General features: G+C 41.1%; 1 protein-coding gene across 1 annotated transcript in view; it reads left to right on the top strand.

The window, feature by feature from the left end:
• Positions 1-8,806, top strand: part of NEK4 (NIMA related kinase 4) — a 1,767,660-nt gene extending 1,758,854 nt beyond the window's left edge. The window contains exon 16 of the mRNA XM_044078881.1: positions 3,899-8,806. Coding sequence (XP_043934816.1) covers positions 3,899-3,994 — 96 coding nt within the window. The 3' untranslated portion in view covers positions 3,995-8,806. The remainder of the gene's footprint in view (positions 1-3,898) is intronic.
• Positions 8,807-16,658: the final 7,852 nt, after the last annotated feature.

Raw genomic sequence — 16,658 nt, 5'->3', positions numbered from 1 at the left:
GAAAAGGTTTGTCATTTGGAGTACTGAAAGAGGAAAAGATGTGTCAAACATAGATATGCCTAACATTCTGGAGTATCTGGCGAACTTCTTCATTCAGGCCTGTCCTACTCCTCCATCAAGATACATGCATCAGCTATTTCAGCAGAATACAGCTTTGATCCACCTGTTTTTCGCACCCTTTGCTCAGGCAGTTCCTCAGAGGAATCAAGAATGTAAAACCTCCAAGGAAACCACCATTACCAGCTTGGGACTTAAACTTTGTGCTAGAAAAGTTGACACTATCACCCTTTGAACCAGCAGCAACAGCAGACCTACAACACCTGTCATGGAAAACTGCTTTCCTACTGGCAATTACTTCAGCAAGGAGGGTTTCAGAACTACAGGCCTTAATGGCAGTGCAACCCTTCCTAGTCTTCCACCAAGATAGAGTGTCCATGAGGACTAATCCTACTTTTATGCCTAAGGTGGTATCCAGAGTGTCTTTAAACCAGGCAATCCACCTACCTACCTTCTTTCCCAACCCACAAAACAGAGGGGAAAGAATACTGCATACCTTGGATGTACATAGACAGCTACGCTGCTACTTGGACAGAACAAAAAGTAGCAGAAAGACTGACCAACTTTTTGTAGCCTATGCAACAGGAAGGGAAGGAAAAGCTATTTCCAAACAGACAATCTCCAAATGGATAGGAAATTGCATACGATTCTGTTACTCCTTCCATGGAAAACCAATTCCACAGAACATAAGACCTCATTCTACAAGGGCAACAGCCACTACCACAGCCTTCTTACGAGGAGTGGCAACCAAAGACATTATTGAGGCGGCTACTTGGACCTCCGTGCATACATTTGCCAAGCATTATAATTTGCCTCTATATTCCAGATCCCGAGCAGGGTTTGCCACTGCTGTACTGCAAGGGATCCTAAACACACCATAATCTACTTTTATCCTCCTCCCCTAGTTGGCTATGGTATTCTACCCAGTTGTTATGACTGAAGATGCATCCATGAAGGACATAGTACAGTTTTGAACCTACCATAAATGTAGATGTCCGAACTGGATAGCATCTGCAGTCAGGATTACCCTCCCTCCTTCCCCTCTGTGGTACTCCTAGGATGTTTACCCTCCTAATAGCTAGCTGGTGGGGGAGTCTTTATGGTGTATTTGTTTGTATATATGTACATACATGCTTATTTTTGTGTTTACCTCTATCTTTTTGGAAACATTGGCATCTATCCAAATTTTAGCCTTCAAGAGGGCTACTGGCATCTGGGGCAAGAAACACTGAGGAAAATGGCGTCGGCTGATGCCTTTATACCCGAAGACCAACAGAGATGACGTCGGGTGAAGTGCGACATCAGCCGAGGCCGGACCCGGACTTTGGAATCCGGCCGACTGAAGGGCTGCCTGACGACAGGACAACCCAGTTGTTATGACTGCAGATGCTATCCAGTTCGGACATCTACATTTATGGTAGGTTCAAAACTGTACTTTTCTGCCACTGCCAGTTCCTCTCTTGCTTTGGCAGTACTTGTGCTGTCTCATAAAAAGTTAAGCGCTCGGTCAGTATTGATTTAGACATTCAATGACTGACCACTTTCCAGGCAGTAGAGATACATCACTAATGCAAGGCTTAAGAATTTTTTAGCAAAACCACTCCATTTCTGCTATTTTAGTCTCAATAAATCAGTTTCCTAAAAAAGGTAATTTTGGTACTTTATCTTCAAGTCAAGTGAACTACATCTTGATTTGATCAAGATCTTTTAACGCTCCGTGCTGCCTTTTCCTAGATCTTCAGTTTTTACCATCTTAACTTGTTCTATCACTGCCTGTTGCTCCCTCCTACCAGATGGTTGGCATCCTCAATAATGGCAGCTGTGAAGCTTTTCATATAAACATCAAACATTCCCATCAAATCCATAATTTGATTCTTATTGCCTCCAGTCACCTCACTCACATTCAGTCTGTGCACCTATTTTAGTTTATGTAGATGGCAAATGCATGTAAAACTGACTGTCTCTCTTAGGCTCATTTCTCCTAAAAATGTTCCATTTCTGCTCTGCAGTCAATCTCCTTCATTGCTAATTATTCAGCAACACATTTATCAATTTTTCACCAAACAGCTTGTCAGATGAACTGCTTTCAGTAGTTTCACTGAGCAGTTTTGAACTCATGCTTGGGAAAACATCTAACCTCAGGCATCGTGTATCTAAAATGAATGTGAGTATTCTTAATTGCATATGTGTGAGTAGTGACATAAAAGCTCTCTCTCTCTCTCTGTCTTTATAATTAATTTTCTCTGAACATGAAAATTCAGGGGTGTGTTAGTTGTACTTTTTACAAGGAGCCTACAATGTTTTTAAAATAAGGCCTTTTTGTGAAGAAGTTACAGATCTGATAAGAAAAGTCTTTGGTGGAGAATTATTTGCTGACAGAAGACCCAGTGGGTGTATCATTGAGTATTACATATTTATTTTTAAATATTCTAATATTTGTGGACATATGTAGCCTTGTGCATGCCACTTTATTTTCTAATTCTTTTGGGTTCCCTGAAAAATGAGGGTTGTTCCTTTTTGCCATGTTTATGTTTTTTTTTCTAGGCCCACGCTCACCACAGACCTTTGATCCTCTCACCAGTTAATGATCACAGAGTTAAGAATGGGGACTTGGCTGTTTTGTCTGGGGAGAGTATTTTTTAAATGCACAGGGAAGTTAGTTTGCCTAGAGTATGAAGCGTGCCATTTCTCCCCGGGCCTCTGCTGAAAACAAGATCTGTGGAACCTAGTCGGACTTTCTCGGTGAACAAATGTTAAATAAATAAATAAATTGGAGCAGAGTGCACAGTGGTGCTTCAATACATATAGACAATCATAAATGTGCTTCCTTGTGTGTGACCAAGGGACATCTTCACAACCCCCCCCCCACACACACACACGCACACACACTCTCATTACTGAAGCTCAGCAGTGAGTTTATAGCCACAGCACCACCCTATATTCTCTACTAGTGGGCATCTGAGTATGCCAAACACACACACACACACAAGTAGTGCTACAGCTGGCCACATGATCCACCTGTGTCCAGGTCACTAGTTTATTTATACAAGCCCAGCCGTACATTTTACTACTGTGTTAGTGCCAGTTATATTTATACAGTTAATGAATTTATCTAACATTATAGTGACTTTTAATATTTCTATTTTTCTGAAACTTTATCTGCAGAATAATTTAAGTTTTTAATTATTTTAGGAAGAGATTCCTCCAAAGTGCTTTAAATATGTGGTTTGCATAAATCATAAGGTTCTGATTAGTGTTTAAGGAGTTTTTGCATAATTTCTTCTAGAGTAAGAAAGAAATGTCTCCTATTGTCTTCTTCATAAGATGTTAAGATTTGTAGTTTCTTCTTACTGACAGCCTTTTTTTTGTAGAACTAATTCCTTGGTGGACATTATGATGTTTACAATTGGAGCTTTTATTTGTGTTTGAAAAATGTATCCCCCATATATTTGACCATTTCTTGTTTTTAGGAATCCTGGAAGAATCAGAAAGTTAAGAAAATGCAAGTTGCACTGAAAAGATATGTACTGTCTGTTTTTGGCCTCTGAAGCTTTGAGTTTCTAATAAGCTTAGTCTGATAACCCTAAATTTGAACCTTCAGTCTTCATTTGCATGATGTGTGACTAAGCAACTAAATTAATGAGGCTAGTGCTCTTAGGTTAACTGTTGAAAACAGACACTTAAAAATAAGCAAATACATGTTTTATCAAGCAGGCATGGACTTGACAGAATGGATTAACCATTAAGTTACTGTTTGCTTTCATTCTCTGTTTTTGTATAATTAACTCAAGTATGATTATGACATTGCCATTGATATATTTAATCTGATCAATCTTAACAGCAACATCTACTGACGCAAATGGGACCAGATAAATATAGAGACTATGGTATGAAGGTACGACAGCTGAAATTTTTTGAAGACAATGGACAGTTTTGACAGCATGGAAGAGAGTACGGTGATGGGGAATTTAAGAGAGTGATTTAGTGTTGAAAAGGACATCACAGTGCTATGTGGACTGCTATATATTTGTATTGCTGTGTAGTAAGGAAGGTGCAGAATGAATATCACAAGTCTTAGCACTTCAGTTCAACATCTCTCCAAGGATTGTGGTCCAAACAAGAACTTGTTAACATCCCTTTACACATCTGTTGTGTATAATGTGATTACAAAACAAGATGTATACTGAAGTGTACTGATAAAGGCAATGGCACCCTTCTACCTGGGAATAGGTAATGCTTTTACTTAAAAATGAGACAGTGTTCTTAAAGATTTAGTAGAGAATTAAGAAATGCTGCAGCAGAGACAGACGTATGAATGAGATTCCACATGGTGTGAATCAATCCTTGAAATGCTGTAATATGTTTGTAAAAATTAAAATTGATACCAATAACTTTTGCTTTTTACATTAAGACAGCGTTTCAAACAGAGCAATGTATTTATCGATTTCTAGATAATCAGAAAAGTAAATATAATAATTTAAAAAGAGAGATTCAGTTTGTAGGCGAGGGCATGTTTTTGTACAGTTTGCTGCCATGTGACAGCTGATTTGCACTTTTCTGTGTGCTGTGGCTGTAGCTGTACCTTTAGTCACCAGGTCAACGTCTGAAGTACATACACAAGACATGCCAGATTCCAGGCTGTGGAATGGAAATGCCTGTCTAGCATTCACCAGCTGTTTGCTGGTTAACCAGAGAATGCCAGAGATGTTGCACTAGAGTCAGTTATGAGGTTTGGATGAAACTTGCAACTTCTTTAGAGACTAGGAATGAAAGCAAGCTCTCTGGTTTTTAAAATAAATAAATAAGTAAATGCAAAAAATGCAGTCTGTCTTTGATATATGTCATATACAAACTCAGGCCGTTTGTACAGGTTTTAAGCATTTGTCTCAAGAGGCAGTTGGCAAGAATTGCCTGCTTGTCTTCATATTCTAATTTTTAGCCTTAAAGTAGTGTCCTATTGGAGGAGATTACTTGTACTGGTCAAGTGAATGAGGTCTGTGATAGAGCATTCATTTGGGATACATGAAGTGCTCTGCCCCTGGGGAAAAATTAGTAAGCCTGTACCGATTGTTATTGTGCAAGTTATCAAAATCTGATAATTGGGATTGGCAGTATAATGTAGAAGATTGTTTCTTAGGTGATCACAAGCTTAATCCTTTAGTCCTAGATTCAACTCTGTCACTTTACATTTGCGTGCTATTTAGTGGATAGGTCATTTAATTAGACACCAGTCTATCTCATCTTCACAGAAAACAACTAGTACCTGGCAGGCTTACTCAGGCAAGAGATTATAATAAATAAGGCTCATACATCAAGTGGCACATGTAAATGAGACATTTTCTGATGAGGGGTCTTCCACACATCATTTCTGCTTTTTGTAATATGTGTGCTTACAGAATCTTTGCTTTGCATGCCTTTTAGCATTGCTGCCCTTACCTAACATTACAGTCTTGATTATGATAGCTTGTTGTTGTTTTATGGATTTGATTGCTTTCTGGTGATTTTCTGTTACTGTTTCAGTCAGAATTTATGACATGTAGAGCATTCAGAAAATGTAATTCCATACATGTCTCATTAAGGTTGCAAATCCCTCCTCTTTCCTCATTAGTAGAGAGGCATATCTTATTATAGTTGGGCAACTATACACTGATAAACAACGCTTTATTTGGAAGGGGAAAAAAGGAGGAAAACAGCTTTTTTATTTTTTTATTATTTTTTTTTTTTTTTGCAAAGGGCAAGCCCCTTGCACCTCCAAGTGAGGGAATTTGCTCTGCCACACCCACTTACTTACTCATACCGAGTCTGTAGTTGCAAAATTGCAGAGAAATAGGAAAACTTGAAAAACAGTGAACCACTGTCCACTTTGTAATAGAACAAAACTAGTGCTGGCAATAACTTGATATTGCTTTTCTAATATCAAACCGTGACTACTCGATCACTGGTAGAACAACCCAGCAGAACAGTGTATTGGGCATCACATGGTCTGTCAAAATAAAATAAATGGAGTGGATGACACTCCTGTTTTTTTTTTTCTGTTGACCGTTTAAAGTCTGCCCCATCATTAAAAAAGCTTAACATTTCAAGTAAAACTGAAAGATATTTTATGTTCTACTCTTATTTGCTGTTTGTTAAGCTTTCAGCAGGATAAGATCGCTCATAACACTTTCATCACTGAAACTGTAGAAATAAAATGGCTTACATGTGTAAGAATATTTGCTTCCTAGGCATTTACATAATTTCACTGATTGCAAACGGAAAAACTGCAGAGCTTCCAACTTAACCACCATCAACTAAAAAAAAAAAAAAAAAAACCTGCAGTCTCATTCAGAATGTCACAGTTTATTAAAAATGTTGCACTTTTATTCCTATTTTTTTACGGAACTACTTCAGAATACATTACATCACTTCCTTCTACCTTTGTATGAACACAATTATCACATGATCAGCCATACATCAAAAGACTTTGCTAATCTGTAAATTGCTCAAACCAAATAAAGTTTTTAATTTGAACTATAAAGTTTTTAATTTGAACTGCAAAAAACATACCAACACCTGTTAAATAAACAGGAGACAAACTAGATTAAAATGTATAAAAAATAAATATTCATAATTATAAATATTAATGCACCACTTCTTTAATGTTATTTACATAACAGGCTGTTGATTGCAGTCTTACCATTTATTCCAAGAGGACTTGTAGCATTTAACACCAATATTTATTCAGTACATTTATTCAGTAAATGGTGAGTTATTATCAATAGAAATAACATTTGTTCTTTTTAGCTTGAATAAGCTTCAAATTTACAAAGGTTTTTTGATGTGTGATTGATCATCTGTTAATTTTGTTCATATAAAGGTAGAAGGAAGTGATGTATTGTATTCTGAAGATGTTCTGGAAAAACACTAGGAAAGGTTTTGCATTAAGTACACTTTAACTCTTTGTAATGAAGGTATCCCCCCCCCCCCCACACCAAAAAAAAAAAAAAAAACGTGTTTCCCAGTTTCTACCCAACTTTCTTTTTAGACAAGCTTTAGTAGTTTAAATATTAGTTACACTTGCTGACGTCATCTCCTATCAAGTCTTTAAATAAATATGTGTGATTGTCAAATTGCACCTGAGAATTACATTCACTGAGATCTGTGATGGAGTGCAGAGACTGTAGATCCAGGTTTAACTGAAAGAGACTGCATTCATAGTCAGTAGTAAAAAGATATATGGGACAAAGTCCCTCATATTCCCCCTTTAAGTAGCTGTGCTTTTCACAGCTGTACTGTCAGTATGACCAGCTTTAGAGTTCTTGTACGTAGAAGGTAAAGGGAAATGTTTTTACAGCAGTCTTCTAGAAGAAGCATTGCATGTCCACTTGTTTGAAAAACACTACTCGCACATGCAGGTTTGATCACATCAGAGATGTTTATTCTGTTTAAGGGTGATTCACAGAATACTCAGCAGTGAAGCTTGTCTGCATTTTAAAAATGCTATGGAAGAGTCAAACGTTTAAAAGCTGTTGAAGCTTTTTTACTTACCGGTACCAAAAAATATTTAAAAATTTTGAATTTAAAATGAAAAAGGGAAAACATGCATAAAGAAGAAAAGAATTAAAAAGGAATAACTAAAATAACTTATTGGTCTTTGTAAACCTTGCTAAAAAAAACTAAGAAACTATCCTCACCAAGGGTTGCAAAACCTGATGATCAGGCTGCAGAAGAAAATTATTTTCATTTCAGGACACAAAATCAGCAGCTTTAGTTTCTGATGATTCTTTGTCTCTTGAAGATCCCATTTTGAAAAAATGTTTTTAATAATTTTATCAACAGCATAAAATAAAATAAAACCAAGTTAACATACAAAAACATAACACATCATCATTCTTTTTTCAAATGTAGTAAATTTGAAGGAGACCTAAATAATACCAGTTTATAACATTTGCAGCTTTTATTTTGGCCATAGGCCTATATGCTGATGTGCCATTTGCCACTGAAATTCAAAAGGTAAGTATTCAGTTTGGGGGTATGTGGAATAGGCTTTATGGCATATCAGAACATATATATAATAAAAGCTTTAAAAAGGGAGTGAAACTTTAAAGATTACTTCCAAAGGTCTAAGCTGTTGAATCATTTTGAATCATAGTATGCTTGCCCTGTAGACAGAAATGATAATAACTTTCTTAACTCTAATAGTTAAATGTATTTTTTAAGAATCTGGAATTAGTTGTTTTCCTATTATGGATTTTATTAACTTTTGTAATTTAATCCTTATTACATCTTCTTGAGTTAGAGGTTTAGGGGTGGGCTGCCACAATAATATTTGCCATAGGTGTATATGCCAAAGTTAGGTTATTATTTTGAAATATATTATTGAGATAATTCTATAGAATCTATAAATATTAAGTCTTTAAAAGTGGGAAAACACACCTGTGGTATTAACCTTCCCCTTTTAAGAGACTATTAGAGGAGTCTCAATAACTGGTTGATAAACTCTTAAAGTATCCTCCAGGGTCCACACACTCCACGAAATTATGAAATTATTGTATTATAGTCTTAATTTCTGTAGGCAGTTCAGCTTGTACACAGGCTGTCGTTTTTAAAATTACCAGAGTAGCAGGAATTGGTCAATAAAGTATGTATAGTTAAAAAAAATAATAAAAGAAGTATGTGTAGTAGTACCATTTTAAATGCCATTATAGTTTTTGTTTTAGGATGCATTATCAGAAAATTAGATGTTAAGTTGTCAATCTCGCCTTCATTCTTGCTGGATGGGTTCGGAGCCGATCCTCGGCTCCGACTTGGCACTTGCTTTAGCTTGAGAACTCCTTTTACCAGCTCGAGGCAACCCTATATCCCATGATGCAAGGCGGAACTACCCCAGATCTCGTTTGCCAATTAGCGAAAGAGGTCTCCTTTGCCAGCTGAGGTAAGTTGTTATTGTCAAAAAGCTTAGTTAGGGATTTATTTCTCCCTTTTTCCCCTTTTTTCATAGTGTGTAGTGTTCTACAGCCCACCCTATTTCCCTTATAGTTAAAAACTTTTAAATTCTTTTCATAATTGTAAAACAGTTTTAAGTTAGGCCTAGACCCCATTGGTTAATCCCTACCTGTGTGTCTGTGTGTTTGGGGATTAATTGTGTGTTTGTTGGGGTGTGTGTGACTTTCTTCCTCTAGGACTATGTCAAAGGAAGGCAAGGTCTCAGGTTTCAAGAAGTGTGACTCGTGCTGTCAGAAAATGTCTCTGACAGACGGTCACACTTCTTGTGTTTACTGCCTGGGGCCTTTGTACCTGCAGGACTCCTGTGCTTTGTGTCACTCTTTTAGCCAGAGAGTCCTGCAGGAAAGGAGGAATAAATTAATCCTCCCTGGCTTACTTAAGCCAGAAGGTTCTCCCTCTAAAACAGGGTCTAGTAAACCTTCTAAGCCACCGAAGGTTCAGGCTACAGTATCTAAGCCTCCTCCGGTGGCTCCGGCTCCGTCGGAGCCGAGATCGGCTCCGGCTGGAACCGATCTTTCTGCTTCCAAGGTAGTGGGTTCGGCACCGATTGGTTCCGACACCGGTCTACTGGCCTTGTCGGCTCCGGCTGGAGCCGACACTTTATCCAGCATCGGAGCGAGAAACCTCGGCTCCATCTGGAATTCAGGGACTTCGGCTCCGATGACTTCGTCCCGAAGAGATCTCGGTCCCTTCGTTGGAGAGTATCCACTCGGCTCCGGGTCTCCTCTTTTGTCGGAGCGGAGCCATCGGAGCCGATCTTCGAGATCTTCCAGGCTGTCTGACCACGACTTAGAGAGGGTGGTAAGCAGGCTGTTAAAGTCGCAGGCACTGGCCCAAATGCTCCATAGCCCGTCTCAGCAGACTTCGGCTATTGCTTCACCCCTTGAACTTCCTCCTCCGACTCCCCACCAGAGTTCGGAGCCGGAGCTTCTCGGGACAGCGACTGTTTCGGCGCCGGAGCCGATACATCCTTCGGCTCCGTCGTCTTCGGCTCCGATCTCCTCCTTGAGACCTTCCTTGGAGGGATCCGGTCGTCGAGTTTCCCTTGTCGGCTCCGAGGGGGCTAGTAGCATCGGACCCTTGTCCGACCCCGCTCTCCCTCTCGGGGCTTCGGCTTTGGTAAGCTCGGCACTGACATCGGCCTCGGAGCCTTCCCTCTCAGTGGAGCCGGGAATTCCTGTGTCCTCGGAACGGGGATATTCCGGTCTCCCGGGGAGGGGAGCCTTTGAGGTGATGAGGAGTGTCCTGGCTCCTGAGCCAGGTCAACGGTCCATCCCTCTAGCTCCTCCCTCTTCGGTGCCTGTAGACACCTCTTGCCAGCCTCTTGCTCTCAGGCCCAGGGATCCATCGCCCCAGGTTTCCCCATTGGGAATTTCCTCCTCTTCGAGTTTCTCCTGATCCTGCAGGTGAACCCCCTCGGAAGAGGACGTGTAAGAGGAAACACACAGACTCCTCTGAGTCTACTACATCTGATACCGACTTAGATGAGTCGGAGGGTTCCCCATGATCCCCCTCTGAGGATGCCTCTTTTTCAGACATCCTTGAGCTCCTCAAACAGAGGGGGAATTGGCCATCCATTGATCCCTCCGAGGATGAGTCGGTATACTTGGAGGCTTTGGATCCCGACCCTCCACCTCCTGGGTGTCTCCGCCTTTCGACCCACTTATGCAGGTAGTGGCTCGGAAGGTGTGGGCAGCTCCAGATTCTGTGGAACCTGTCCCCAGGAGACCATCCAAGTTTATCACGGCCCCTACGGACAAACAGTTTCTTTCCAAGGGCGTCTCTGTGGATGCTATGGTGGTGGCGGCCACTAAGAAGGAACTGGCGGATCCTTCAGTACCTGTCCATCCTCCTAACAAGGATTCTAGGACCATGGACAGGTATGGAAAGCGGATGTTTTCTTCAGCGACCTTTGCTATGCGTTCGCTGAACTACCTTTGTCACTTCACCAGGCTTCAAAGAGATATTCTCAAGGAACTGGGTGAAGTGGTCCAGGAACCTTCGGCTGCTGGGGCTCAAGAAAAGATTGCCTCACAGCTAGCAATCCTGAATTCCTTATCCAACTCCTCCATGCTGCTCATATCCTATGCGGCCGATGGAGCGAGCAGGGCCGCAGGTACAGGAGTGGCTCTTAGACGCCAAGCCTGGATGCGGCTTTGTAATTTTGCGGACCCCTTTAAGGCGTCCTTCACCAATACCCCCTTTGACGGTTCGGCTTTGTTCGGACCTCAGGTGAAGGATACCTTGACCAGGTGTGAGCAGGACGGTAAAACTCTTTCTGCCGTTGGAGTCCATTTTTCCACCCCTTCTAGACCATATCCCAAGGGTCAGAAGGGAGGGAAGATGTGGTTCCGCAAAGCCCAAGGAGCTACACCGGACACACATGGTCAGTTTACCCCCAGAGGTAGAGGGGGTAACAATAACAGACGCCGCCCTAGAGGCAGGGAGGGTCCTCATAACCAGGGCAACAGGGAGTCTCTTCCTGAGAAGCCCTTTCAGCACCCTTGAGGTGTTGCCCGACTGTCCACCCTTGGAGGCAGTCGGGGGAAGGATTTCGCTGTACCCAGTAGCCTGGCATTCCCTCTCACAAGATATGTGGGTACAGTCGATCATATCCGAGGGTTACAAAATCCCCTTCGAAAGGTATCCTGTACCTCAACAATCCCTTCCAGACATCTCACCCGGTCAAAGGGATTTGGCAGAACAGGAGGTTTCAAAGCTCCTAGGAAAAAGCCGTCCAGACTGTTCCGGCAGACCAAGTAGGATCCGGCGTCTACTCGAGATTCTTTTTGGTCCCCAAAAGGACGGGAGATTGGAGACCAATATTAGACCTGAGCAGTCTAAACAGATTTGTCAAGAAGGCAAGATTCCGGATGGTCACGCTTCAGTCCATTCTGCCTTTTCTGGGCAAGGACAACTGGATGTGCTCTATAGACCTTCAGGACGCGTACTATCACATAAAGATTCACAGGCGCTCCAGAAGGTTTCTCCGCTTTCGGCTAGGGACCAGTCATTACCAATTCAGAGCCCTGCCCTTTGGCCTCACTTCAGCACCCAGAGTGTTTACCAAATGCATGGCAGTGGTCACAGCTCATCTGAGACGTCAAGGATTCCAGGTGTTTCCTTATTTGGACGACTGGCTCCTCTCTGCCACCACCAGGTGTCAACTTCTTCAGACCAGAGACTACACTCTGCAGCTTTGCAAGAGTTTGGGGATTTCGGTAAATTTCGAAAAATCTTCTCTGCCTTGCCAATCTATCACCTTTATAGGCAGAATTAAACACCGTCAAAATGTTAGCCAGACTAACAGATCAAAGAATTCTGGACATCCAAAAATTTGTTCGGATTCTATTGCAGAGCAGCAAGGTCAAAGCCAGATTGATACTAAAGGTTCTAGGTCTTATGGCTGCGGCCATTGTTCTTCTACCACTGGCTCACTTCCACATGCGTCTTCTGCAGTGGATGTTATTCACTCAGTGGTCGTACCACAGTCTTCCAATGAGGCACGAAATCTTAGTCACACAATCGTGCAGAACTCATCTGAACTGGTGGATTTCTTCCCCTCTTCTTCATCAGGGCCGACCCTTTGTTCTCCCTCCTCCAGTTGCCACAGTTACTACGGATGCCTCTCTGATCGGGTGGGGGGGGCATTATCAGGGCAGGATGGTCCACGGGACGTGGCAACCCATAGAATACCATCTGCACATCAATGTCCTGGAGATGAGAGTGGTGCTTTTAACGTTGCAAGCCCTCAACGACTTTCTTCCCACGGGGACTATTGCAGTACAAATGGACAACATGTCCGTGGTCTGGTACATCAACAAGCAGGGCGGGACCAGGTCCTATCCGTTGTGTCGAGAAGCTCTCAGACTTTGGCAATGGGCAATCTCCTCTCATCGGTTTCTGATAGCAACGCACATCCCCGGCAGGTCCAACCTCTTGGTGGACAGGCTGAGCAGATCCATTCTGATGCCTCACGAGTGGTCTCTCAATCAATCTGTAGTGGATCAGATTTTTCTGAAGTGGGGCACACCTTGTTGCGATCTTTTGCTACACCTCAAAACAACAAGTGCCCGATTTTTTTCACCATTTTTCCCCTACCAGGCCAACCCCTGAGAGACTCTCTAACCCAGGATTGGCCCCGGGGACTTCTGTACGCTTTTCCTCCCTTTCCCTTGATTCCACAAGTCATTCAGAAAGCCACCATTTTGAGGGCCAAGTTGATTCTCATTGCCCCTTACTGGCCTCGACAAATTTGGTTTCCGTCTCTGCATCGTCACCTCCTGGTGCAGCCCTGGCATCTGGACCCAGTTCCGGATCTCTTGATCCACCAGTCGGGTCAGCAGCACCGGGCCATTCATTCTCTCAACCTCACTGCTTGGTTGCTCCACTTCCTTCCCTAGCCAGGCTTCCGATGATCTCTGATTCAGTCAGAGACATCTTAGTGTCTTCTTTAAAGTCGTCCACTAGAACTGTTTATGCTAGCAAGTGGCGACTTTTTCTATTTGGGCAAATTCCAGGAATATTGATCCCTTTACTGCTCCTGTGCACTCTGTTTTAGATTTCCTGGCTGAAGTTTTTCATTCAGGATCTTCTTCATCTACACTTAAAGTTCAACTGGCTGCTATTTCCAAGTATCATGTTGGCTTGCATGATAATAACATTATGTCTCATAGATTATGCAAGGCCTTTCTGAGAGGAGTTTTTCTCCTAAAGCCGCCGATAAAGCATCCTCCTCCGCAATGGGATCTAAATTTAATGTTGGCATCCTTGATGCTACCTCCCTTCGAACCATCTGCTTCATGTTCTTTGAAATTATTGACCTGGAAAACTATATTCTTACTGGCTGTCACTTCAGCAAGAAGGGTTTCCGAGATTCAAGCTCTCTGCATTCGTTCCCCTTACTTGGTTTTTCATAAGGACAGGGTATCCTTAAGAACGAACCCGTCCTTTCTCCCCAAGGTTGTGTCTCAAACCAATATTAACCAATCCATAGATCTACCAGTCTTTTTCCCAAACTATTCTGACAGAGCTGAACAAAAGCTTCATTTTTTGGATGTCCATCGTCAGCTCAGGTACTATTTGCATAGAACAAAACAATTCAGGAAATCGGACCAATTATTTGTCTCCTATGCAGAAAACAGGATAGGTGTTCCAGTTTCTAAAGTGACCTTATCCAGATGGTTGTCTTCCACCATTTCCTATGTGTGCTCTCTCAGAGGCAAACAACTACCTTCTAAACCGAAAGCACACTCAACCAGGAGTCTATCCACTTCTGCAGCCTTTCAGGATAGACTACCCATTGATACCATTTGTGCAGCAGCTACTTGGGCCACGCCTCATACCTTTGTCTCTCATTACAAGTTAGACTTGGCCTCCAGAGACAGGGCCAGTTTTGGTTCCACAGTTCTCAAGAGTCTGTTCCATTGAGCCACCCGGGATACAGGTGCTAGGGACGCGGTCCCATCCAGCAAGAATGAAGGCGAGATTGACAACTTAACATTTAGAAGTTATGTACCTACCATAACGTTCCATGTTGGTTGTCTTCTCTCGCCTTCTTTCTTGCGTCCCTCCCTCCTTCCCCCTGGCCTGGACAGATCTTGAAGAGTTCCTATCAGGTTGTTTACTCCTGAGCCTTCATTTGAGGACTCTTATTATAAACTTGGGTTTCCTAATTATGTTAGGTTAGTCCTTAGCAGGGTAGGTTAGCTACCAAACGAGATCTGAGGTAGTTCCGCCTTGCATCATGGGATATAGGGTTGCCTCGAGCTGGTAAAAGGAGTTCTCAAGCTAAAGCAAGTGCCGAGTCGGAGCCGAGGATCGGCTCCGAACCCATCCAGCAAGAAAGAAGGCGAGAGAAGACAACTAACATGGAACGTTATGGTAGGTACATAACTTCTAATTATTGTTTTCTGAAAAATGTAACAAAAATACTGTAGCTACAGATTGAAAAGATAAGGACTAGAGGACACACTTGTACCATTTTTAGTATTTAGAGGTTTACAATTGATATACAGACAAAAATATAGAAATATTATCATATAGCAGTCTTACATCCATAATATTACTGGTAAAAAGTAAATAATAAAGAAACCAATAATTTACTTGGTTGAAAGCTTTCAATGTTTCTATAGGAAAAAGTACAGAGGAAATTAAATGTAAAATAGTGACAGATTCCATTATGAGACTCTGCTGTGTCTGCCTCAGTCATGAAAACAAGTGAGTTAAAATAAGGAAGAACAACTTGAGTTAAGTTAGCAATTTAGCTTAACTGTCACATCTCCAGTTTCCCCTGTAATGAAATATAACTTTAATATATGTACCGTATCTATCTTCAGTAATCATACTAAGTCAAGATGGTTGTCAGCTATTTTTTCTTATCTACAACAGAATTATCATCATATGTTTAAGAAGGCTTTTCATGACAGAGTTTTAAAATATAATCTGTGTGATGCTAAACTGTACAGTTGTGTTTTATGTAAAATGTAACTTTCTGTAGCTTGTCAAGTTTTATAAATCTTGGTAGATGAATAGAAGGTATTAATTCCCATTCATAAAAGTTCCAACAATTTTGGACTTCAGCCAAGATAACATATTATATACAGATTTAGGTAATTTTTGATCTTTTTAATTAACTCTTACCCAGCATTTTGTATCACACCGTTTGTTCTCTTTCCATATTTAATTGTTCTTCTACTAAGTTATTTTTTTTAAGTCTGAGTTCATCATCATCATAATGTGGCTCACATATTTATAGCCCATCAGCAGTGACTCCGTTCTGGTGATATGGAGTATGCCATCCAAATTGTCCACTACCATATGAAAGTGATCAACATTCATTGATTGTACTTGATGTAACAGAACTTTGGGTTTAATCTCCACGAAGATGTTGTGTTTACAAGTTTATTATTAAATTTACAAATTATTTGACAAATATCTTGGCTATGTTGTTACGGCTTTCATCTTTTCAAAGCAGGTGTCAGTAATAAATAGTCAGTATGACACCAATTTTATGATGGTCAGAAAAGAAAATGTGTTCACTTGTAACCTGATATAGACATCTGTAAAGGTGAAATCATAACGTTTCCAGTTTCAAACAATGACCTTCTCGTTTGAGTATAAGCAAAGAATTATTTGGGGGTTAATCTCCAAGAAGATGCTCTTTTAAAGTTTATTATTAAATTTACAAACATATTACTTGACAGGTATCTGGATGTTTTATTACAGCCTCCGTCATTTCAAAGCAGCTAGTAGCTAATCAGTATGAGACCAAGTTTTATGATAGTATTCCCTTGTAACCTGAAATAGATGTTCGCAAAGGTATAATAATTGTAAAATTCCCTATAACTTCAAACAGTTTCCTTCTCATTTTAGGATAAACAAAAGATTGTTTTGCTGGTAACCTTCTAGTGATGCCTCCTTTTAAAGACACTCACTGAACCTTTATTTACTTGGTTGTTTTAGAGGGAGCCCTTCATATTTTACCACAAAATGAAAGGCAGTGTCAAAATGATAGTGCAGAAATTTCCTTTGCTGTCACAATGTGTCTTTCAGAATTTCTAATGATTCACAAGCCTGTAAAAGGAGTGATATAAACTGATCAAGCAGCCTTTGTC

Source organism: Protopterus annectens, chromosome 7.part1, assembly GCF_019279795.1.
Source record: "Protopterus annectens isolate FY-2018-M chromosome 7.part1, PAN1.0, whole genome shotgun sequence".
Classification (NCBI taxonomy): Eukaryota; Metazoa; Chordata; order Ceratodontiformes; family Protopteridae; genus Protopterus; species Protopterus annectens.
This window is presented reverse-complemented; position numbering and strand designations above follow the sequence as displayed.